This window comes from Vipera berus, assembly GCF_964194415.1.
Source record: "Vipera berus genome assembly, chromosome: 1".
NCBI classification, from domain to species: domain Eukaryota; kingdom Metazoa; phylum Chordata; class Lepidosauria; order Squamata; family Viperidae; genus Vipera; species Vipera berus.
This window is the reverse complement of record NC_138202.1, coordinates 137,763,095-137,788,399: the sequence shown is the minus strand read 5'-3', so window position 1 is coordinate 137,788,399 and position 25,305 is coordinate 137,763,095. Positions and strand designations below refer to the sequence as shown.

The following is a 25,305-nucleotide window of genomic DNA, read 5'->3' as shown; positions in this document are numbered from 1 at the left end:
GGGGCATCATCTGTTAGCTGATAATACTCAACTTCAATTCCAACTCTGGAATCGATGCCTCTCGAATTAATAACCAATGATAACAATGTAGTCCAAGTGCCTAGAAGCTGTTTGGATTCTTTAAAGTCAAAACAAGGCATTTCAATGTTCTTAGCGCACTTTAAAAAAAAAGGTTGTATTTGTTTAAAAATACCAAGATTTGAGAAACTTACAACTTTCCTAAGCACGGAGTTAATTGTGAAGGCACCTGACTGAAAAGACAGTTGAACTGAGGATATATTTAGAATACTAGTACAGGGGTCCCCAACCCCTGGTCCGTGGACCAGTACCGGTCCGCGGCATGCCAGCAACCGGTCTGCACAAACAAGCAAAGCCCCATCTGCAAGATGCAAGCAGCACACAAAACCATGCACCCTCTGGTCCGTAGAAAAACCTCTCTCCACAGAACCAGGCCCTGGTACCCAAACGTTTGGGGACCTCTGTACTACATTACCTGATAGAATGAAAAAATGAAATACAATGGGGTTATTATGGAATAGGGTTTTGGATTTGATCCCCCAAAGATGCTTTGGATGTAAAGGCCCACAAATTAACATCTAACTGCAGAACTTTAAAGCAACCACATTTACCCCTCCCTCTTCCAAGATCACACAGTATAGTTACAGAAAATGGCTATGTGATCCTGAGAAAAGATGCTGGTCATTTAAAAAGTTGCAGACAGATGCTATGTTCACCCTTCTGTATATTAGAAAGAATCTTTTTGGAATTGAACATATGATTTAGCCAAGGAGGACAGAGTTCCAAACAGGGAAGAATAAAATAATTTAAAATAAGTTGGATCATACCCATTTAGACTTTGAAAAAAAAATAGCTAACTTACTTTTGTTCCTCTCAGCAAGAATTGTAAATCTCGGCCACTGAGAATCCCATGGTTCTTAACATAGCTGGGCATGTGGACAGCGCTTGTGCCATGGACAGTTCCGTGAACTTCTGTATAGGTATGAATGACATCCAAGTAAGACTTTTTATCCTAGAAAGAAAGAAAGAAAAATGAATGCAAATCAGGTTGAAGAATTAACATAGAGCACCTGTGTGCAATTATTTGTTAAATTTAACTGTTACAGGTAGTCCTGCAAGAAAGAACTGTTTTTCAAAACTTGCGAAGTTAAACAAACATACGGTGTTAATTTCATGTCATTCTCCAATATAATTCCAGACGGGGAATATTCCTGTTCAGCAAATTTACAGCAAAGCTTTATTTAACCACTTAGCCAGGCACTAGGAAAAAAGTTGAGACATTTCAGATGCCTCTTGAAGTCTAGGAAGAAGCACTGTATTCTATCTAGAAGACATGTAACATAGAGAAAAATGAAGCAAATTCTCTGTCCATGTGGACCAGCTGGGGAAAAATAACCACTGAACAAATGGAAGGATCATCGATAAAAATTAAGATTTCAAGTCGTCTCATTATGTGCCGTGTGTGTGTGTGTATCCTCCAGAGTGATCAGATTGATTATTCTTTCAAAGAATGTTAATGATAGGATTGTCAACAGAACAAAATATCTGAGGGAACACCTGCTGCCGGCATCAAGTTCCCTTCGTCCAGTGTGCTCCCACAGGGAGGGTCTTCTCAGGGTGCCACCGGTAAGAGATTGCCGGTGGACAGGGATAGGGCCTTCTCAGTGGGTGCGCCTGCCCTTTGGAACCAGCTGCCAGTGGAGCTTAGGACTGCCCCTGACCTCCGTTCATTCCGCCGGGACCTGAAGACCTGGCTCTTCGAGCTCTCTGGCCCAGGCTGAGAATTTTAATTTTAATTTTAACTGGGGTTTTATTTGTTCAGGGACGGATATAATTTTTAAATTGTTTTTAACTTTTGTATTTTTTCTTTTAATCACCCTGTAAACCGCCCTGAGTCCTTCGGGAAAGGGCGGTATATAAATATAATAAAATAAATAAATAAATAAATAAAATAAACCATTTTAGTTTCATCGTAACTTAAAATGCACTTTGTCTTATATCCATATTTTGAGGCGATAAAAGCTTTTGCTAACACTTAAGATCCTTAAAGGAATTGTGACAATGGTCTTTTTTTTTCATTTAGAGAAATGAAAATTTTCTTAGAATTAAGAAATCCCTATTCTTTATAACTGCACCGCTGACATTGCCTGAATCTTCTGGAGTACAACGGGCAAGTGCCCATAATTTATGTTTAAATGTCTCAAAAATAAAACAGATATTAAGTATAAAATGATCCTTAACAAAAAAAGGTATTGTGACTTGGGAGCAAAAGTAAAATAATATAATTTTCAGCCTTAGCAGCTAAAACTATGTCCTGTTATTTATTAAAAAATACATGTGTTCAGATTATATACAAGTAAGTATCAAAAGCAGGTCTTCACTAGAACAACAGTACAATTTTGTCTACATTTTCCAGATCTGTTTTTGCGGGATCCTCTTTAAAAATCAATATACTTAATACTCAAATCCTTAATCATTTATATAACAATATACACTTTAATCTCCTCTTGGGCTATTTTATTTTTTACATAAGGAGGTTCTTAGGCATACTTTGGGCCGAGTTGCAAAATTCTGATAAATGGATGCTAGATAAATACTTGGTAGATTCAATATACCATAGTGTCCAGGTTTCATGTGAGGATACTGCAGAAGATAACAATTCCACACTTACAGAATACATTTCTGTACACTGCTCTGAAAATGTACAGGAGGAAACTGCAGGCAGATAATTTTATTTCTAAACCATAAAGCAATTTTAGAGTTCATTATATACGAATGCAGCAGAAGCTGAACATCATAATTATGGCATTCTCAGCATGTCCTCACAACATATCCAAAAATACCTACTGACCTAATGAAGCAATAGAACACAGACAAAGGAATAAATTAGTTGGGCTGATTATAACAACATAACATTCTTGATTTGATAATTCACTCTCATCCATCTTTAGCCTGCCTCATTTTCTATTCTATTCCCATAAATTACAATTTTTCAATTCTGATGTATTCCACAGAAAAAATATGAATTAAGCTAAGATATCAGATTTGTAAATAGAGTAAGAGGAAAGAGCAGGGAATATGTCACTTATTCACAAACTGATATATCATAAATCACACTAGATTGCTTATTTATGAATGGTGCCATATTTGAGGTCCATCAATGTTAAGTAAGCAACACTATGACTAAGTGAACCCCCCAAAAAACTGAATGTACTTAAGTTTCTTCAGTGAAGAATCAAATAATAAACCAAGGATTAAGGGAACATTAAGGAACTGGGGTCTTTTTTCACTACTGAAAGTTAAAAAAAAACCCAGGAGCATAAGAAACTCTTTTGATACATGTTGATTAGAAACAGAGAATGAGCTAGTATATTCATAGAACAAAGTGAAATATCCCTACTTGCTTAGGTGCATGAGATTTAAAAAAAATTCTCCAACACTAAACACACAGAGCAGCAGTGATTAGATCTACAGAACAGCAATGATTATATCTGCTTTATCAATTTTCTTGGGAACTATAATAAACTTCCGTTCACAAAAAACATCTTTGTTTATCATCATGTATGTAATTGTCATTATTTCATGGTTTATTTCCACCTTTACTTAAAAGTGCCTCTTTATAAGACTTATTTGGTTGACCAAAGGCTAAAAGGGATTTTTAATTCTCTCTCCAAAGGCAATTTTAGCAGAAAAATATAATCCTGAGAATTTGGAAAGGGAATAATTGGAAATTCTGTTATCAGTAAATTGCAAAATCAGAATGGATTGACAAAGGCATGGATGAAACTTTTCCTTGTATATTTTTACCTTGTAAGCATGCTGTATTATTTATATGATTTACTTGGAAGTCAATTCTAAAAAAAAAACAACCCAACAAACCAATCAGATCATTTTGTGTTTTCCCCAAAGGAAAGAAGTTTAAAAGGTAAGTTAGATTTTTTGGGAGGAAAAAAGGGGACAAGAACTTTAAATCATAATCATAATCCATTCTAAAAGTAAGGATACCATTCCAAAGTTCAATTCACCTTTGGCCTAGATCAGCGGTGTCAAACTCAATTTCATTGAGGGTCGCATCAGCATTGCGGTTGCCCTCAGGGGGCCGGGTGGGCGTGGCCTACTGGGTGGGCGTGACTATATTGCATATGGCCTACTGGGTAGGTGTGGCCAGCTCTACATCGTTTGCATCAAGGGTGACTATGGGGGCCGGGCAGGAGTGGGACAGATCTGAGGGTCTCTGGCAGGAGGAGGGTCTCTGGGCCAGGGCCAAGGCAGTGGGGGCCGTTCCCTCACTGTTTCCAGGATGGCTTCGCGGGCCACATGAAACCGCTTTGCGGGCCGGATCCGGCCCCTGGGCCTTGTGTTTGACATGTCTGGCCTAGAAAGAACTTAACACTCTTGTCAGCCTTGTGACAGAGCTGGAATTGTCCAATACTGTAACTGTATATTCTCAATTGCTCTATAATTATTCTTACAGAGTAAGACATACATGTCTAACGGTTGGTTGAAGATTAAATAAACATTATAAATGGCAGCATGTGAATTAAAATAGTTTCCTAACATTTAATGCAGCAAGATGAATAGAAAAATAAATTAATTATAGCTCTTAATAATATACTTTTAAAAACTTTATAAGGGGATAAGCTCAAGCCTAAATCCATTTCCGGCATTACTTTTCAAATCTGCTTATTTCTTTCTAGAGCAATACTACAGCTTCTGGAAAAATTATTTTCCAAGAATTAAATTAAAACAACAGAACTGATTTAACAGAAGAATGTTGTTGTTTTTTTACATCAGATACCTAATGTGAAACTTTCCATACTTACAGAATTGGAAGGAAATTATAGAAACTGAACTACAGTACATCTGGAGAATTGGTTAGGAAAGACTATTTTGCAAACTTTTAATAAAACCACGATTTTTTTATGCTTTCCTCTTTGTTACAGAAATATGTTAGATTGATTTGGGGAGGAAAAATGAAAAATTTTAAAACATCTAGCAATAAAATAAATAGTACTATCAACATTAAAGATCTTTTTGTACTTCATTAATTCTAGCAGCTACAAAAGCAAAATCAATAAATATACTCTACAGAATACTGAGCTGATTAAACTATCTTAATATATTTTCCCAAAATGTAATAGGGAAAAATTAGACAACATTTGGGAAGAAACTGCTAAACAGACGGGACACTGATAGATGGACATATATATGTTAAAGCCAATGGTCAATCTTCACAAATAAGGAAGAAAACAAATATATAAATGGAGATATAACTATATTTAAAGCATAATGTGACTTAGTATTTAATTTTTTTTAGATATAAGCAACTGTAAATGTATGGGGTTTGCTTCCTTTAATGTGTGTGTGTGTGTGTGTGTGTGTGTGTGTGTGTGTGTGTGTGTGTTATATACTTATGCATATATTAATAGTATGCTATAGTTTTAAATTATGTGACTTGGCTTTGGACCATAAGTAAATAAATATAAAAAGATTTTAGATAAAAGAGCCAGTTTGGACAGAAAGCTCTTAAAAAGTATCAACAAATTAAAAGTCTTCAGGTTTGTGTTTTATGCTCAACCAAAACAAATTTGCTTAGCCTGGCAACTCACCTTCCAGAAGTTATCAACTTTTCCATAAACAAGTGATTGATCCTGCCTTTTAATGACATTGAAGTGTTTGATGTCACTGGAATTCAGATACTGCTCCACAACAAACCCAAGGAAACTGTTATCTGGAGTGTGAGCTGCAAATTAAACAACAAAAGTGTATTAGTGCATCATTCACTGTAACACTTGCAAAAAAAACAATTTACAGCCTGTAAATGTCTGGAAGTTGCATTGACACAAATCCAAATATGAATTAGTTTTAACTCCTGAGCTACATCTTTAACAGGAAATACTTGTAAACCTATTGATCATTCTCTGATTTTTCTCTTATGCATAAAGGATTTTTTTCTTTCTTTCTTGTACTACATTTATTTTAAAGTCATAAGAAACTAATCTAACATTATTTAAAGCAACTTCTTTTGGAAAAGAATACCAGGACAAAATGTCAAACTCCTTATTCTATAAGTTGCACTTGTTCAAATCCCTGAAAAAAACTGCTGTACTGGTGCCATAATTAATTCCTCTAAGTCTCCAACTACCGTGGAACTTGAGGAGCAGAAAGAATACCTGAATCAAGCAACAATGCATGAGTTGAATACGCTGTTAAGAAACACACGGAGCTAAATCAAACTTGCTTTTTTTATTTCTGGAAATATTTTAGAAACCAACTCTTCAGAACTGAGTTGATTATTATGGGAGACCCCATTTACTTTAAAAACACATATTTTTTTTGCATTTTTAAAATTGCTAGGATTATCCTGACACTGAGTTATATTATTGACAAGACCGACTTACGAAACATTGTGTAAAACTGCTGCGGATTAAGGTTCCACTTCCCCCATGGTGTTTTGTGGCCTTTAGACTGGGCATAGTGAGCATGATTAAATTCTGGTTCAGTGCCAAAGGAATCTAGCACCCGTAACATACACCTAGGAGGGAAAATAAAGCACAGTCGCAACAGAATGTATTAGAAACAGTACGTTATAAAAATGAAACACAGTGTAATTTGTGTTGGCACAATGCAGAAAAGCGCTGTGCGAACACAGCAAGGTGCTTGAACAAAATTGCAGGCACCTTGTGTGTTCTCTTAAGCTCCTTCTCCATTTGTGCCTTTTCCCCCAGCGTCAGCCTGGCAGAGTTGCCAATAAAGCCGCAACCTTGCCAGAGGTGTGGGAAGAGACATGCGTTCTGGAGCTCTGCAGCCACCAGCACAGAGTACAGTAGCCAGGTTAATTTTTTCCTCAGAAGGAATGGATGGTCCGAAAGACAGGAAAAGGTAGACCTTGACTTATGACCATAATTGAGCCCGAAATTTCCCCTGCTAAGTTAAGACAGTTGTTTTGCTCCACTTTACGTTTCTTGCCACCATTTTTAAGTGAAACACTGCAGTTCTTAAGTTAGTGACGCGACCGTTAAGTGAATCTGGCTTCCCCATTGACTTTGCTCAGAAGGTTGCAAAAGGGGATCACACGATCCTGGGGTCACTACAACCGACATAAAATATATGCCAATAACCCAGCATCCGAATTTTGATCACGTGACCACAGAGAGGCCGCAATGGTCCTAAGTGTGTGAAAAAACATTCATAAGTCACTTTTTTCAATGCCACTGTAACCAAATGAATGGTTGGACTACCTATAAAGAGAATTGTTTTGTAAAGGACAAATACTTACTGACAATGAACCCAGGAAGCCCAATGGAAGCCCTTCAGTGAAATATAACTCCAATTTCCAAAATTTTCAGCTAATGCCCAAAATTTTCAGCTAATGAAAGCAGCAAATATACTGGCTGGGGACTTTAGAATTTGTGGACTCAGCCTTCCCAATGAGTGCTTAGTTAAAGAAGGCTGTTTCTATCCATTACGGAGGATAAGATAAATGAGAAATCAGATAAACCAACGCAGATACTCAACTTGTGGCTAATGCTTTTAAAGAACTCCGTCCACTGCTTTTCATAAAAAAATATTTTAAGTAATAGACCTAGGTTTCACCCGAGTATCTGTAAAGGAAGCAGCTTCACAGAATAAAGCCATCTGTGTAGCTGAATATTCGAATCACAAGGATGCTTTTGTGTGCAAACAGCTGCTCATCCATAAAGATTCCTAGTTTAAGCTCAGCAAATATACATCAAGCACTGAGCCAGGTATGTAAACAGAGGCTTTCTTCTCTGTTCTGTCTCAAAATGCTCTGTGTGAAAGCTGCTTGTGAAGAGAGAGAGAGAGAGAGAGAGAGAGAGAGAGAGAGAGAGAGAGAGAGAGAGAGAGAGAGATGAAAATGTCAGGATCAAGAGTAAGTATGGAAAGAAGTAAAAAGTTAGTTAATACTGGAGGCCCTCGACTTATACTGTAAGTACAATCAAGCTCAAACTTTCTGTTGTTAAGCAAGACCACTGTGCGCTTTGCCCCATTTTATGACTTTTCTTGCCACAGTTTTTACGTGAATGACTACAGTTGTTACGTTACTAACATGGTGGTTAAGTGAATCTGGCTTCCCCATTGACTTTGCTTGTGAGAAGGTCACAAGAGGCGGTTGCGTGACCCTGGGACACTGCAACCATCATAAATACCTGCCAGATGCCAAGCACCTGAATTTTAATCACTTGACCAAGGGGATCCTGCCATGGTTGTTAAGTGTGAAAAAACGCTCGTAAGTCACTTTTTCCAGTGCCATTGTAACTTTGATCACTAAATGAATGGTTGTAAGTTGAGGACTACCTGTAGAGAGAATTGTTTTGTAAAGGACAAATACTTACTGATAATGAACCCAGGATGGCCCAAGAGTTTTCTTAAACTGAGTGAGCCCCACAATGTCGATATAAATAAGCTCCACCACTTTATCGCCCTGGGTAGGACAGCCAGATCTGTTACCAACTACCTTCTTCATAATCCTAGCCAAAAAGGAAAAAAAGAAGGGGAAAAAAAGAAGAGGAAAAATTAAGGAAAATTCCTTTTACAAGCCTTGACAAAACGGAGAAGTAAAGGCAAGATTCTTGAGGAGGAGCACTACATCTGAAGGTTAAGAAGTTTCAGGCATTTTCCTGAAGTAGTTAGTCTAATCCACAAAATTATCTGTTCTAAAACTGCAATGATTAATATATAAAATAATAAGACTCTCATACAAAAAATGTACAAGAGAGAAATAACGTTTGATAACCTGATAAGCAAAACACCCTGCTGGTACAACTCATTAGAGTTGTTGTTTACATTTCATATATCCTGGCTTTATTACTTTTGTAAACAACTCAAGGCGGCGATTATAACCCTGTGAGATGAGTTGAGCCAAGAGTGACTCGGCCTGACTAGTCTAAAGTCACTCAGCCGGCTTCCATGCCTCAGGCAGGACTAAAACTCATAATCTCCTTGCTGCTTGCCTACCTCCTTATTCCCTAGGCCAGGGGTAGGCAACCTCGGCTCTTTTATGACTCATGGACTTCAGCCTTGGTGGAGCAGTGGGCTAATGCCTCCTTAAAGTAACACCAGCTGCCTGCAATTAGTTCAGGTTCGCGTCCCACCAGGCTCAAGGTTGACTCAGCCTTCCATCCTTCCGAGGTAGGTAAAATGAGGACCCAGATTGTTGGGGGCAATAAGCTGACTTTGTAATAATGCCGCTTGGGGTGTGTGTGAAAGCCCTAATAAGCAGGCATATACATAGAATTTATTTATTTTATTTATTTATTTTAATTCCATTTATATCCCGCCCTTCTCCGAAGACTCAGGGCGGCTTACAAACTTAGCAGTAGCCTTCATTCTATGTAAATGCCTGCTTATTAGGGCTTTTCACACACACACCCCAAGCGGCATTATTACAAAGTCAGCTTATTGCCCCCAACAATCTGGGTCCTCATTTTACCTACCTCGGAAGGATGGAAGGCTGAGTCAACCTTGAGCCTGGTGGGATGCGAACCTGCACTAATTGCAGGCAGCTGGTGTTACTTAAGGAGGCATTAGCCCACTGCTCCACCAAGGCCCTTTCAATGAATGAAGGCTACTGCTAAGCTTGTAAGCCGCCCTGAGTCTTCGGAGAAGGGCAGGATATAAATGGAATTAAAATAATTAAAATAAATAAAAAAAAACTCCTAGAATTCCTCAGCCAGCTGGCTCAGGAATTCTGGGAGTTGACGTCCATGAGTCATAAAAGAGCTGAGGTTGCCTACCCTGCCCTAGACCAAACATTTTTTTATACAAGAAGAATGAATGTTTTAATTTTTCAAGTCAACATTGCAGACATTTGCTTTTATTACTCTTTCTATATCATCAAAGAAGGGCAGATTCTAGTGACAGCTATAGTCTTCTTTTGGAGGAAAGCAGGATATAACGCCTTTGGGGTTTGCTTTAATAGTGTGTGAATGGCTCAACAGTTCTGTGGCCTTATCAGTAATAGTCATTGATTTGTTGCTATTCAGCTGCTAAGTCATGTTTGATTCTTCATGACTCCATGAGTGACAGCGTGGCAGACATGTCTTCCAGAGTTTGCCCCAGTTCATGTTCATTGCCTTGATGACACCATCTAACCAGTGGCATTCCCTTTTCTTTTTACCTTCAATAATAGTCATTGATGTGACATAATAAATTTCTTCTATTAAACAGTCCCTAATGTGAAACAGGGCAATGCAACAAAATCTGTGTTCTCAAAGCTTTTCCAATGCAATATTCTAAATCGGTTAAATTTAGAAATTATGGATAATATGCAATAAGACTATCAAAAAAGATCAAAATCGTAGCAAAAGAAGTATTTTCACCAAAATTACAGTCAATTTATCCATAACAAGTTTCTTATTAAGAAATAAGTTCGTTTAAGAAAGAAAAAGCAACCAATTAAGCCCATTTAGTTTTTCTGCAGATGTCTAACACACCTGTAATGATAGGGAATAAAGCTGCATAGTCTGAATCATCTAGTATTCATTTAACCAAAACTCAGGAAGAAGCAGCTACAAAGTATACAAAGTGTATCTGTTTCATGATGCATATATTTAGCTTATGAAACTAATTTTTTCACTGTTTAGGGAATTTATCACTTTCATTTTCCCCTTCACAAAATTACAGCTGTACAATGAACACTCTGAGAAGAATGGTGTTGCTGCTGCACTTTTAAAGTGGATTATAATCTCCTTACTCCTTGAGTTCTGCCAGGGAAGCTGAAATCCTTATGTCATGGCCCAGTAAATAGAGAGATGTAATTAAATCACTCCACTGGACTAGTTCGCCAAGCGGGCCACCACTGAAGGCATTTTCTGCAATCTTGAATCCAGATTCTTTTGTGAGGAGTCCCAGATGAACAAGGACCTGCGAAAGGAAGAGGGACAATGAGGAACAATTTCAGCACCAACTGTTGACAATTTCTAGTATGAGTTTCCTTACTTTAGTATGCATATAGATAATTTAATGACTCTACCCTAGACCTTTGGCCAGTGACAAAACTATATATATTTTCCTTCAATTCCACTACAGGTAGTCCTCACCCATTTGTTTAGTGACTGATCAAAGTTACAATGGCATGGAAAAAAGTAACTTATCCCCATTTTTCACATCACTGTGTCCCCATGGACACACAATCAAACTTTGGATGCTTGGCCACTGATTCATACTTATGACCGTGGCATTGCCCCAGAGTCAGGTGATCTCAACCTTTGTGACCTTCTGACAAGCAAAGTCAATGGGGAAGGCAGTTTCACTTAACATCCGTGTTACTAACTTAACAACTGCAGGGATCCACTTAACAGCTGTGGCAAGAAAGCTAGTAAAATGGGACAAATTCCACAACAACTGTCTTGCTTAGCAACATAAATTTTGAGGCCAATTTTGGTTGTAAGTTGAGAACTACCTGTACAAAAGGACTAACGTTAATATTTTATACGTTTAAGTTTTCATTATTACTTTTCATCTTAAGCATTACCGTGTGACATCACACACAGGATCCAATTTCCCAACCATTTTCCCAAATGTTGTTCTACAACTATGTTGGCTGAAAACATTAAAGATTATAGCTCCATATTTATGAATGAATATATAAATTTATTCATTCATTATTAGGTGCACTTCAATCAATCAAATGTAAGTGTTTCACAAGGAAAACAAAGAACATAAAACACTCCCTCTCCCCCCACCCCCTTTCATTCAATCATGTTCAATCCTTGGAAACTGTCTGGACAAGTCCCTGCAGTTTTCTTGGCAAGATTTTTTTTAGTTTTGCTGTTGCTTCCTTCTTATGTCTCAGAGAAAGTGACTGGCCAAGATAACCAGCTAGCTTCGTCCATAAGGTGGACTAGAACTCACAGTCTCCTGGTTTCTAGCCTGATGCCTTAACCACTACATTAAACTGGTACTCTTAAATAATACGACTATGAATATGTAAATATCATAATATAAATTTAAAAAGTAGTCCAATCATCTGGACTATTCATCAGCCTTCATAAAACTAAAAAGTTAGCATCATCCACATCTTAGTTTTTCACACCCATTCAATCCTGGAATGCCCATTTAAATGATCATTTCTGGCAGTTTTATTAATGAAGATGTTTCCTATTTATTCTTCATATTTCTAAGGATATCCAGTTCTGCAGCAGAAAAGCTTTAGCCACAAATATTTTTTCTCCAAATCAGTTCTTTCTGCTCCTCAAGGCGGTTTATTCTCTACTGACTCAAACTGGGCAGGCAGATTTTAATCGAAGCTAATGATCTCATAGAGACCCAGGCCCTGTGGCATGTAAAACCTAAATAAGTTATTACCCCCACCTTTAATTGCATCCAGAAACAAACTGGTAACCAATTCAGTTCCTGCAGTGCAGGCTTTACAAGTGAACACTTCAACATTGTCAGTACACAAACTGCTACATTCTGTACCGGTTGAAGTTTGTGGGTGGTCTTCAAAGACAGTTCCATGTTGATAAAATTACAATAAACAGCACCCGTGCACACATACAGACGAAACCACCAGGAAAATCCAGAGCTGTAATTAACCAGACAACCCATAATCCACTGGGTCTTCATCTCAGGGATATTTCCACATATAAAGAATGGAGCAGAATCGCCACATGTTGGCAACAAAAGCAGTGAGAATGGGAGCAACTTCCAGCTTTCTGCCAGCTTCCCCATTGAGTTTGCCTGTGGAAAACTGGCAAGAAACTTCACAAATCTTCCTTCCTTCCTTCTTCCCTCCCTCCGCCATGGATCAGAAAAAGTGTTATCAGCCAGGAAAGGCGTATGAGAGAGGCCACATTGGTTGGGGTGGACATGTGAGGATGCTGCGGAGGTCAGGTGCACAAGAGGTGCCATGCGGTCTGTGGAGGATCTGCAGGGGGCAGCATGGTTTGGGTGCATTAGACTGCAAAGACAGATGTCACATGGGCTGAGGAGAGTGCATGGGGTACAGCATGGGGTGGAACGAGTCTGCGTGGGTGCACGAGAAGGGCCACATCGGTCAGGGAAGGCTCCTGAAAGATGTTGACATGAGTTGGGTGGCCAAATCTGGAAGGCAGCATGGTGATGCTGAGGTGCCATGTGGCTCAGGGAGGATGTGCAGGAGGCAGCACAGGTTAGGAAGGATGTGCGGAGGGGGGAGCAGGGAGCATAAGAGATGCAGCTTGGGTCAGAATAATTGCATGGGAGGTGGCTGGGGTCAAAGAGGACGGAGATGGGAGCAGTGTGGGCAAGAAAAGGTATGTTGAGGTTCCTTCGTTACTCCCCTTTTCCTTCCCTTCCCTTCCCAGCAAGCAGGGAAATAGCTGCTGATGGGTGGGAAAGAAAGGGAAGGACTGTGCGAGTGTCCATCTTAAAGGTATCAGGAAATGGTGAAAATGAGGTCACATGACCGTATTGTGATAGGGCCACTGAAATGGCAACAGCCCACAGAACTGAAGCAGCAACTACTTTCTCAAATTTCAGTCCCTCGGGTGTAAAGGGCCCCAACTTTCTGTAAGTTAGACAAAGATATACCCTATGATGCATCATTTTGCCTAATTGGAGGCTACAAAGTATCAAACAGACACAGAGTTTGTTATTGCCAAGAAAACTAGATAAACTACCTGTCCATCTCATCAACAGAACCAGAGCTCCAGTCAAGGGACTTCCCTTCCCTGAAGTTGCAATGTGCTTTTCAAGTTTAAACAATGTAAAAATATATTTTATGTAGTGAGCTCACTTTTTTTCGTTTTCTCTTCTCCAAGTTTTGCTTCTCAGCAAGTGATTTTATTGCTTCTATCCAAGTGTCAGCCATCCTTTTTATTCGCAGCACCATCCACCGGAATTCTTCATGTCTCGACATTATTTTGTACAGCAAATCAAAATTGGTTCTGATTTCAGCCTTCAACTAAATAATACATTTTAAAAATCAGTGGTAAGGCAAAATCAAAATTTCCTATGCGTATTTGTGAAGGCGAGAGGTTGCTGTTTCATTTTCATTAAAGGGACATACAGATGTTTCAAAATTCAAAAGTATAAAGCAGAAATTTAACACTAAAACAAATAGAAATTAATGTTAAAAATATTTGCAATACTCATGGGTGTCAGACAATCTACCTGGATTCCTAAATGAAATATGAAATCTCTCAACATTTCACATGAGAATACCAATATAAGATCTTTCTAAAATCTAGCAATGGCACTTGGGAACACAAAAGTTGCTGATCCTTGAAAAATCCTGATTTATCTTATTTGGCTCCCTCACTTATCAAAATTCTAGTGAAGATATGTCACATCCAAACACAGTTCACAGTTCACCAAATAAAGATTCTGAACTTAAATCTTAAATACCTTTTGCAAATTCAGTAAATCCAGTCATCACAAAGTGAGCCATGAGTATAAGTATTTGCTGAATGGTTAAATTTTTTTTAACCTTTTCCCTCAAAACTTATTTTCCACATACTATTTTCCAGCAGAGTAAGGGGGAGAGGGGGGATGATAGGGCAGACCATTATCAGAATACCAGATGTTAGGGTGGACTAACTCTTTGTGTTAGTATCTATACTACTTTTCTTAGTGGAAACATTGAGAAATCTATTTTGTAAAAACTAAAACAATGCCAAAGCCAATTTTAAATGTGAGTAAGACTTACCATTGTCTTCTGATCCATTTCTTCATTGGGATTTTTTGCTCTCCAGGGTAAACGAGGACACCAATTTTCAACCTGCAAAAATGTTAGGTTCAGCTTCAGAATCCAGTAAAATGACCAACAGTGTAGTTTGTTAATGCAATTCCATCCTCATTTAATAGCACATATAACAGAACAAGTTCAGCAGGTGAAATAAATGTTTTTAGCAAGACAGCAAAAACAGCAATGAAGTTCAAAAGATACAGGAAATAGCTTCACCTCTAAAGGTTTCTTCTGTCCTTCAATAAACTGGTTATCTTTTAGAAGGAGCTCATATAAGTAGGGCTTTTTTGTCATAGAATGACACCCTTTTTCGATGGATTTTCCAGAGTTGCGTTCTTTTCCTATTGTTTCCCTTCCTATCCTTGTTTGTTTTTGAAAATGTCCCGATGGCGAAGCCATAAGGCGCCGGAGCACTGCAGCCAGAGCGTGGCTTGATTTTCGGGGTCGGACCATGTGGTGTGGAAGCCAATGGTGGCAGTGGGAGATACATAAACATGGAGGCCATCTTTCACAAGAGGGTGAGTGAGCCTTTTGCTTTCCCTTACAGAAGGTGGAGTGTGAGGTTAAAAAGAGGCGAAGCGAGAGGAAAGAAAGGTGACTGGCGTGGAAGCTTGCCCAACAGCGAAACTTTGCCCTTTCAGTTCCTTGGGTAGTTCAAAGGCTGGGATGTCTAGGAAAATCTCTTTTTAATCTTTTATACTTTATATTCAAACTGCAGAGGGGAAGAATAAGAATAAAGCCAAGGTCTTGTGATTTGGAGGTATTATTATTAATAAAAATATATATTAATTACGTATTGGTCAGAAGTAAAGGTAGACCTACAATCTGAGGTTTAATCGGATCTATTTATTAAAGTGGGTTTAACTTAAAGGTAAATTAAAAGTAATCTGTTCACTGACAAAGTTTCAACTTTAATTTGTTTCAAGTCAATATCCATATTAAACTCCAAATGTAAATTTTTCCACCTTGTTTGACAACGTCTTAAAAATAATTCAATCTTTTACAAGCAACAAAATTTTGTTTTATTGGGCCAATTTAATTCCACATAGAAAGCTGACATTTCCACTGATTAAACTAAATAATAATAATAATAATAATAATAATAATAATAATAATAATAATAATAATAATAATAATAATAATTTAGAAGGGACCTTGGAGGTCATCTAGTCCAACCCCCTGCTCAGGCAGGAAACCCTATACCATTTCAGAAAAATGGCTGTCCAGTCTCTTCTTAAAAACTTCCAGTGTTGGAGCATTCACCACTTCTGGAGGCAGGTTGTTCCACTGGTTAATTGTTCTAACTGTCAGGAAGTTTCTCCTTAGTTCTAGGTTGCTTCTCTAGGTTGCCAATGGTAAATGTCCCAAAAGATTAATAAAATGTCTTCTTGTAATTTAAAGCCACACAGTGCATGGTAACATTAATAGTATTAACATTTTAGAGATGAAGATAATGCATTTCACAAAATGCATCACAGATAAGATTTTTTGCCTGGCAGGCTAAACTGGAGCCAATTAAACAAGCATATAAGAACCCAGGAAATTCTGATAAGGAATTTTTATTGAAAGAAAAGCAAGGAAGCCGTTATGAAAAAATTCCAGTGACTTGCATGCATGTAATATAAGTTCTATAAAAAGTGACAGCCAAGTTCCATTTTCCCATTCTTTGTGCTGCCTGAATTTTGCAGTAGGCTGACTTGCCCCCTTTTTTGGGAGAGGCGGCTTGTTTTTAATCTTTGTCGTGTTACAATAACAGCTAGATGTGATATTGAGTTAACTTCTTTGAGTACATGAGAACTCACCCTCATGTAGTTTCAAATGCTTTGGGGCTGGGTATTCAAATTCAAAAACTGGCTGCTGGCTTTGTTATCAAATAATGCCTAAAATGCTATCCACAAAATGAAACTATACACCAAGAGCTAAGGATTTCCAAATATACATCCAAATATAAATTGTTTACTATGCAGTAAGAAATCATTAGAAGAGAATCTAATTCCTGATAGAACAACCAACGAACTATTGGGAAATAAATGTTATATTTAAACAATGTTCTTGTTCACTATTAATGTTCACCTTCTCAATATTCACATGCTAGAGGAAAACATACAGAGTCTTTGGGCTATGTGGAAAAAGCCCATTCAAAACATGGTTTAGAACTGGAAAGGCTCAGTGATGTAATATTGTATATTGTCCTTCTTTCCATTCAATTATTTCAATATTTGGGTTTGCTTTCAGTCATGAAATATTTGAATTCAAAAGAGAGAGAAAAAGTGACATATAAGAGGAATAAGTCTGTGTGACAGAGAATAATGAATATTCATTCTGCCTGTGGTCGTTTGAGTCTTTAAAAGGCCTTGTGTAAAAATTATTTCAGCTTATTTCAATATAAATTGCCATGCAGACCAATATTAATATCACATATTTCTTTATTGGACTGTGGTTTTATTCCTAGAAAAAAAGTAATTTCGTTTGGTTTTTTTAATCTCGATATAACCCCCCCCCCGAAAATAATGCATTCAAAATTAAAAACCAAAGAAGTAGGTGAATATATATGCTGCAAAAGGGTAAACCAATTTTGCTAACTGGAAATAAAGTACAGGGATGGCAGAGTGCTGAAATGGAAGATATCTAATCATCCATGGACGGCTGTGGGAAAACTAAAGAAAGCCATTCCAGATTAAATGAAGGATTACTTAAATTCACATGCTTTCTACTTCTGTTTTTTTTTCCAAGAATTTTTTTTTTTGCTTATCAAGCATATCCTTGGATTGAGCAGTGTCTGCACTGGTAATGTTGAACAAAGATTGAATAAAGGAAAATGTTCTTACATGTAAAAAATGATAGCTAAAGTGTTCTGGAGATTAAGCCCACAAGCAACAGAAAACTGAGAAACTTTGGGAAGGAACTGATCTGGTAACTTGGAACAAAGCCAGTATTAAAATTTCTCATATAACATTACTTTGTGGATAATATCCAAATCCCGCATATTTTATTAGAATTAATTAATCATCAATATTGTCCGGTTAGTTAGAGCTATTTCCACGATGAAACAAATAAGAGCAAAAAAAAATCTCCATTAAGGACGATTGTTGATCAATTGTAACAGCATGTTTGCTTTTGAACTGTTCAAATTTAAATAATTATTCTCACGAAAGAATATTCAGTTATTAAAATGTTATAATGGGATTGTGCTTACTTGCACAGATACAACTCCTTGAGTCATATAGAACTTTATTCTGATGTAGATAAACTGAACGTATAACCTTCACACCAGATCCAGCTCTTCTGTTAGAGAAACTTAAGTAGGCACAGCAACAGCACAGAAGACATATAATTAAGTTAATGTTACAATTAAATATTGTTTGTTTTCAATTTGTTAAAGGAAAAGCTACAGGAGATCAGCACAGCATCCCTATCTTTGGGGGATTTCCACTAGTGATGAAGTTAAAAAAAATATTAATATTAGATTTTTCCCCCTTCAAAAACTAATTTCTTACTATTAAAATTTCTAGTTTGATTCGTTTCTATTTCTCCCAAACTACTATAAACATAGCCACAATAGTTAGCATTCAGCTTTCAGCCATATCATAATGTGTTAATTCTCCACCACTGTCCATTTTAGTGAATAGTCATATAAAATGTCAGTTTTAAGTGACTCAGACTAATTCATATATCCACACTGTTGTATTGGATACAAGAACTTCCTTTTGTGCTTTCAATCACTAATACCATAGTTTTCATCTATAGATGCTTACCATAAAGTACAAATGAAAGGTAGGATTAAGTATGTTTGCTGAATAATTTGTGGTCAATATTATGATGGCATTTCCTTGTAGCGGAAGTGTCAATCTTTACCAGGTGACCCAGTACTTTTGAACAATAAGGAAATGTACTAGCCCTTTGTAATTCAAGAGATGGCTTTTAGCCAGAACGTCAGTCATCCAATATTCTAGCTTGTACCGTAGGTTTCAAAAAGAAAAGAAAAAATAGGCAGCCTTTCAAAATTGTTAGTTCTTATTCATAACCACACTAGCAGTGAAGCACAAAGCTCTGCTAAAAAAAGAAAAGAAAAACTAAATTTTACAAGAAAGGAGATTATGAAAAATGATGCCCCAATGGGATTAAATGCCCCATATATTTATATACATATATATCTAAGCCTTACCAAAAATAACATGATTTTTACAAAGTTTAAGTATGAAATGGCAAGTTAAGCCTATGCGTCCTAATGGATGAATGAGAATATATACTAAAATATTTATTCATCTATTAAAATAATGTAGTACAAATAAATGTGTACTTTCTTCTTACAAAAATTATATCTTGGAAGGGTATCTACATATTTTTAAAATTCCAAATAAGCCAAACAGCTCAACAGCATAATGCCAGAAGACAGCACCTGAACAAATGAAGTAGTACGGCTTGATATGGGTTTTGTAAGGGACCTATGAAATTAATGCAGGTATTATTAGTCACTTAGAAGCATATCTGTACATGGCAATGTGAAAACATGAGAGGTTATTTTATCATGCTTGGTGCGTAAAATAATACAAAGAATTCTAAAGATTACTATTAATCTGAAACCAGAACTTTTCTTCCTGGGATTAGCAGACAGACAATTGTAATAAATTATGGCAGATTGTAACTGTAAAGCCACTCCTTTATATTTTTTTCCCATTTCTCTTTCGTTTTTTGTCTTTATTTAATTCTTACTTACTTTTAATTTTCCTTTCCATTTGTATTTATTCAGTTAAAACTTCCTTTAATAAAAATTAATTTGGAAAAGAACTGCATCCATACATAATGTTGAACTAGGTTTTTAGCATTTTCTATGAACTTTATCTGATAGGAAGCTAACATCCAATAAAAGGTACACAGGACAAAATGCAGCATAACTGATGACAATTTAATTGGCCGTTTCTGTCCAACGTCTAATTAGTTTTATTCTATCAGAGCTTATAGTAAAGTAGGCTACATGTCAAACAAGTGATAGTTTGTAACACTAGCTAATTATTTGGCCATTTTCATTATTCTCTGTTACTATTACAATTGTTAAGGGGCCAATAACCAAAGTTCTCAATATGGACTATCAATCTATTAAAATAAAAATTCAAACAATAATACCACACATTATAAAACATAAAAGTGATTATTGCATATTGTTTGTACATTTAAAATAAAGTCTATCTGTAAAAATTACAAAAATACTTAGAGAAGAACGCCTGGCATGGCCTCAAAATCACATTAATATGGGCATTATTTATGATATCCTACAGCAAATAGAGTAGCCCTCAACCTATGACAACTGAGCCCAAAATTTTTGTTGCTAAATTTGTTAAGTGAATTTTGCTCCATTTTACGACCTTTCTTGCGACAGTTGTTAAGTGAATCACTACAGTTAAGTGAATCTGGTTAACCCACTGACTTTCCTTGTCAGAAGATCCCAAAAGGTGATCACATGACCCCGGGACACTACAATGGTGATAAATGTGACTCAGTTCCCAAGCTTCTGAATTTTGATCATGCGACCATGGGGATGCCGCAACTGTCATAAGTGTGAAAAATGGTTGTAAGTCAATTTTTTCAGTGCTGCAGTAACTTTGAACGGTCACTAAATGAACTGTTGTAAGTCGAGGACTATCTGTACCCACAAGTGTAGTCTGAGAATTATGAGTGCTCCCCCACTTTGTACTCACGCATCTAATTTTACTTTTAATGCAAATGCCCAGAGGTAGGGCTTCAAGGATGACCATTGTGTCCAGGCAAATATAGGCAGAGATATTCCTGGAGATTAACTTTATTTACACTCCTTTCTCAAAGCAAATCCAACAGATTGGAATTATGATATAAACCTATTTTATAATATGTTTGCAGTTAATCAAAAGTAATATTTTAATTTTTCCATGCCAAACTTAGGAGGATCTAGATCAGACATGTCAAACACAAGGCCTGGGGGCCGGATCCGGCCCGCGAAGTGGTTTCATGTGACCCGCAAAGCCATCCTGGAAACAGTGAGGGAACGGCCCCCACCCACTGCCTTGGCCCTGGCCCAGAGACCCTCCTTCTGCCAGAGACCCTCAGATCTGTCCCACTCCTGCCCAGGCCCCCATAGGCATCCTTGATGCGTACGATGTAGAGCTGGCCACGCCCACCCAGTAGGCCATATGCACTCTAGCCACGCCCACCCAGTAGGCCACGCCGACCCTGGCCATACCTACCCGGCCCCCTGAGGGCAACCGCAATGCTGATGCGGCCCTCAATGAAATTGAGTTTGACACCCCTGATCTAGATTGACTGATCTAAAAAAAAACCCCTTTCAATCACAGTTATATCACACTTCTCATTTTGGTGAAAGAGGTTTATTGTATTCTCTATAATATGCTTATGTTATAAAAAGATATTGATAACAACATTTACAATTACATGCCAGGAATAGTTTTTAATGTGAGGGAGATATTAACAAGCTAACTTCTTATCTTTTCAAGGCTGACGCAAAACATACAAAAATAAAGTAACTAAAGAGCTACACATAGTCATGACATACAATATTCTGTGTCATCTACAATCAAGGCTGATGATTTATCAGCAGATAAAAAGTATTAAACGAACAAGTGTTCACTCAGCATAACACAACACACCATTTCTAACATAGGTTTGCATGAAAAAAATCAAGAAAGCAAACCATTGTTAATCTTCAATAAAACACAAAGAGTGGCATATTGAATGGTACCAAAATAGCAACACTCACAAACCCAAGTGCTGAATAATATTCAGACTAACAAGCAAGTTGCACTTACATGCTAATAAAATAATTCTAATGATTATAGTCAAGACTTCAACCATTTGTGAAAGGAAAAGTACCAAAGGTACGGATTTAGTTACAGAAGAAGCAAAGGCACTTGATCACCCCAGAGATATTAAATGAAAAAGGCAAGACAGTTTCACACAAAAGCATTTTTCCCCTTTTTCAATTATACTAAGACTTTTTCCTGCAGAGGCAACAAATCAGGCTATCCTTGTTAAACATGTGTATACCACCTATATAATGAAGAATTATATGTGGACCAAAAAACAATAATTGAAAGGGATTATGGAGCAACTAAATGGTTCAAAAATAGGAAAGAACCATGGTAATGTGTCAACCTAACTATTTCATTTACATACAGAAATATCATGAGAAATGCTGGATTAAAAGAAGTAGAAGTTGGAATTAAACAAGTGTGAAGAAATATCAAACGTTGGGACAAAATGTTTGGGATAAAAATCTTTTTTTTAAAAACAGGGAATTCTCCAGGGTAATATGTTCCAGATATTGTATCCCATTATTTAGGGAAAGCTATAAAATTTCTGAAAGTTTAGCAGCAAGAGAAAAAACAAACACCTTTCTACCTTAAAATTTAGAAGGAAATGGAGGGGTTTTTTAAAACCACTTTTGCTCATTCATTTAATTGTGGGGGAGGAATAAAAATGGTTTGGGGGAAAAAAAACCTTCTTTCAGACACTTTACTGCTTCTCCTGGCTTCAGATCCCTCCAGAGTGGAAAGTGACAAAAGGTAAGGAAAAATGACCTTGCCCCCACTACCAAAATCTCAACACGTGAAGCAACACAGAAAAAGAAGGCACAAGCCATTCAGCATACTATCAATGATTTATCACTCATCATGCATAATTAGGTCAATTCACAGCCAACTATGTGGAATCTCTGAACCATTGCAGTATCCAGTTAATAACTGCAGCTGCTCAAAACATTTATATAAAAAACTATACATTGCAACAAACAGATCCAAACTCCAGTGCTTACAATAAACAATGATCACTGTAAGACTTTTTATTGATAAAACAGTTATCTCTGTCAGGCCCCTGTAAACCAGGAATGACACATGGAGTTACTTCTGAGTAGTTTCTTTATTGCTGTTCACGTAGAATCTTGCTGGCTTAAAACAACTATCTGTAAGGTGAAGGTAAAGGTTCCCCTGCACATGCGTGCTAGTCGTTTCCAACTCTAGGGGCCGGTGCTCATCTCCATTTCAAAGCCGAGGACGTCTCCGTGGTCATGTGGCCGGCATGACTAGATGCCAGAGGCGCACGGAACGCTGTTACCTTCCCACCGTAGCGGTCCCTGTTTTTCTACTTGCATTTTTACGTGCTTTCGAACTGCTAGGTTGGCAGAAGCTGGGATGAGTAACAGGCGCTCACTCTGTTACGCGGCACTCGGGATTTGACCCGCCAAACTGCCGACCTTCTGATCGACAAGCTCAGCGTCCTAACCCACTGAGCCACCGCATCCCCTTAACTATCTGTATAACTATAGATATACTCTGTGAACTGCTAGGAAGAATCAATTTTTACCTCTTCCTATTCCAAAGCTCTGCTGCCTCTTTGCTCTCTGGGAAGCAGCTACAGTACCTATGACTCCTGACTATATTTCAACACAAGCTCACACTGACTTTTTAAAAAATAAATAAATGTGAGGCCATTTACTACTTTCAAACGACCCTAAGGTTTGCTTGAAATACTCTTTGCTCCTTCTCCTTTTCTGCTGTAAGTAGAACTTTGGTGTTGTGTAGAACTAACAGCAAATTCGTTATGTACGACCTGGGACAAACTGAAGCGTTAACGATGTCCTGTTGTAACACGCAGAGACACTAACTCGGAACAAATGAGCGTACACCACTATTCAAAACAGAGGTGGTCTGTCAACCCAGTGTCTGCAAAACACATAGGAACTTGCAAAAACTAATATGTGGCTCTGTGTGAAATTCCATAACCGTGGAAAGAGTATTGGTTTTAGCATTTCTAGGGCACAACAAATAGAATGCTGCTGAGCTTCTATTAGTATGTAATTGGAAAAGCCACACAAAAGGATTCTGTGCTATGCTCAGGAATGAGGCAGCCAAAGCTAGTTGGCTGCTGCTTCAGGCTGAGCGATTATTTTAATTGCTGTGATTCTATGGAGGTTTTAGGTTTAGAGGCAATACAGATAGTCAGTTAGTGAGTCAATCAATCAATCAATCAATCAGCATAGAGCTGGTAGGGACCTTGGAGGTCTTCTAGTCCAACCCTCTGCTCAAGCAAGAGACCCAGACCTATTCAGACAAGTGGCTGTCCGGTCTTTTCTTCAAAACCTTCAGTGATGAAGCACTTCTGAAGGCAAAGTTGTTCCACTGGTTAATTGTCCTCACCGTTACGAAGTTTCTCCTTAATTCCAAGTTGCCTCTCTCCTTGATTAGCTTTCATCCATTGTTTCTTGTCTTGCCTTCTGATGCTTTGGAAAATAGGTTGACCCCGTCTACTTTGTGGCAGCCCCTCAACTATTGGAATACTGCTATCATGTCACCCCTAGTCCTCCTTTTCTCTAGACTGGCCATACCCAATTCCTGCAACCGGCCTTCATATGTTTTTGTCTCTAGGCCCTTAAATCATTTTAGTTGCTCTTTCTTTGCACTTTCCCCAAAGTCTCAACATCGTTTTTGTACTGTAGTGACCAAAACTGGACGTAGTATTCCAGGTGTGGTATTACTAAGGATTTATAGGTAAAGGTAAAGGTTCCCCCGCACTTGCGTGCTAGTCGTTTCCGACTCTAGGGGCCGGTGCTCATCTCCGTTTCAAAGCCGAAGAGCCAGCGCTTGTCCGAGGATGTCTCCGTGGTCATGTGGCTGGCATGACTAGACGCCAAAGGCGCACGGAACGCTGTTACCTTCCCACCGTAGTGGTCCCTATTTTTCTACTTGCATTTTTTACGTGCTTTCGAACTGCTAGGTTGGCAGAAGCTGGGACGAGTAACAGGCGCTCACTCTGTTACGCGGCACTCGGGATTCGACCCGCCAAACTGCCGACCTTCCGATCGACAAGCTCAGCGTCTTAACCCACTGAGCCACCGCGTCCCTGTAAAGGATTTATAAAGCGGTACTAATACTTCACCTGATTTTGATTCTAGCCTCTGTTTAATACAACCAAGGATTGTATTAGCTTTTTTGGCGGCTGCTGCACACTGTAAGTCCTCTACTTACAACAACAGTTGAGCTCAAAATTTCTATTACTAAGTGAAAACAGTTGTTAAATGAGTTTTGCCCCATTTCATAACCTTTCTTGCCACAGTTGTTAAGTGAATTACTGCAGTTGTTAAGTTAGTAACACAACTGTTAAGTGAATCTGGCTTCTCTGCTGATTTTGATTGTCGGGAGGTCACAAAAGGTGATGAAGTGACCCCAGGACACTGCAGCCATCATAAATACACGCCAGTTGCCAAGTGCCAAAAATTCTGATCATGTCATCATGGGGATGCTGCCAAGGTCGTGTAAAAAGTGGGCATAAGTCACTTTTTTCAGTGTCATTGTAACTTTGAACAACCACTAAATGGATGGTTGTAAGTCTTAAGCTATCTTAATAGTTTCCTACCTTATTTAGATGACAGCACCACTGCTGCATGATGAAAGCTTCACCAAGCATGATGAGCGTTCAAAAATAAGTGCTTAAGTGTACTCTCTGGACTTTTTACTGTTTTTGCCTTCTTTTCTATTAGTGATTGTCTCCCATAAGTTGTTCTGGGATCAAACTGATTTTATTAGGTCTATGCTGTCTATAGCCGACAGTGC

The 25,305-nt window shown here is 38.0% G+C and overlaps 1 protein-coding gene across 6 annotated transcripts in view; it reads right to left on the bottom strand.

Annotated features, from left to right (window-relative positions):
* Positions 1–25,305, bottom strand: part of MGAT5 (alpha-1,6-mannosylglycoprotein 6-beta-N-acetylglucosaminyltransferase) — a 149,193-nt gene that overhangs the window by 19,952 nt on the left and 103,936 nt on the right. For all 6 annotated transcript variants that reach the window (XM_081342046.1, XM_081342043.1, XM_081342044.1 and 3 more), the window contains exons 6-12: positions 14,672–14,743; positions 13,760–13,927; positions 10,736–10,905; positions 8,376–8,510; positions 6,420–6,553; positions 5,628–5,761; positions 881–1,030 (exon numbers count right to left, since the gene is read on the bottom strand). In XM_081342046.1, the coding sequence (XP_081198172.1) occupies positions 881–1,030; positions 5,628–5,761; positions 6,420–6,553; positions 8,376–8,510; positions 10,736–10,905; positions 13,760–13,927; positions 14,672–14,743 (963 nt within the window). The remainder of the gene's footprint in view (positions 1–880; positions 1,031–5,627; positions 5,762–6,419; positions 6,554–8,375; positions 8,511–10,735; positions 10,906–13,759; positions 13,928–14,671; positions 14,744–25,305) is intronic.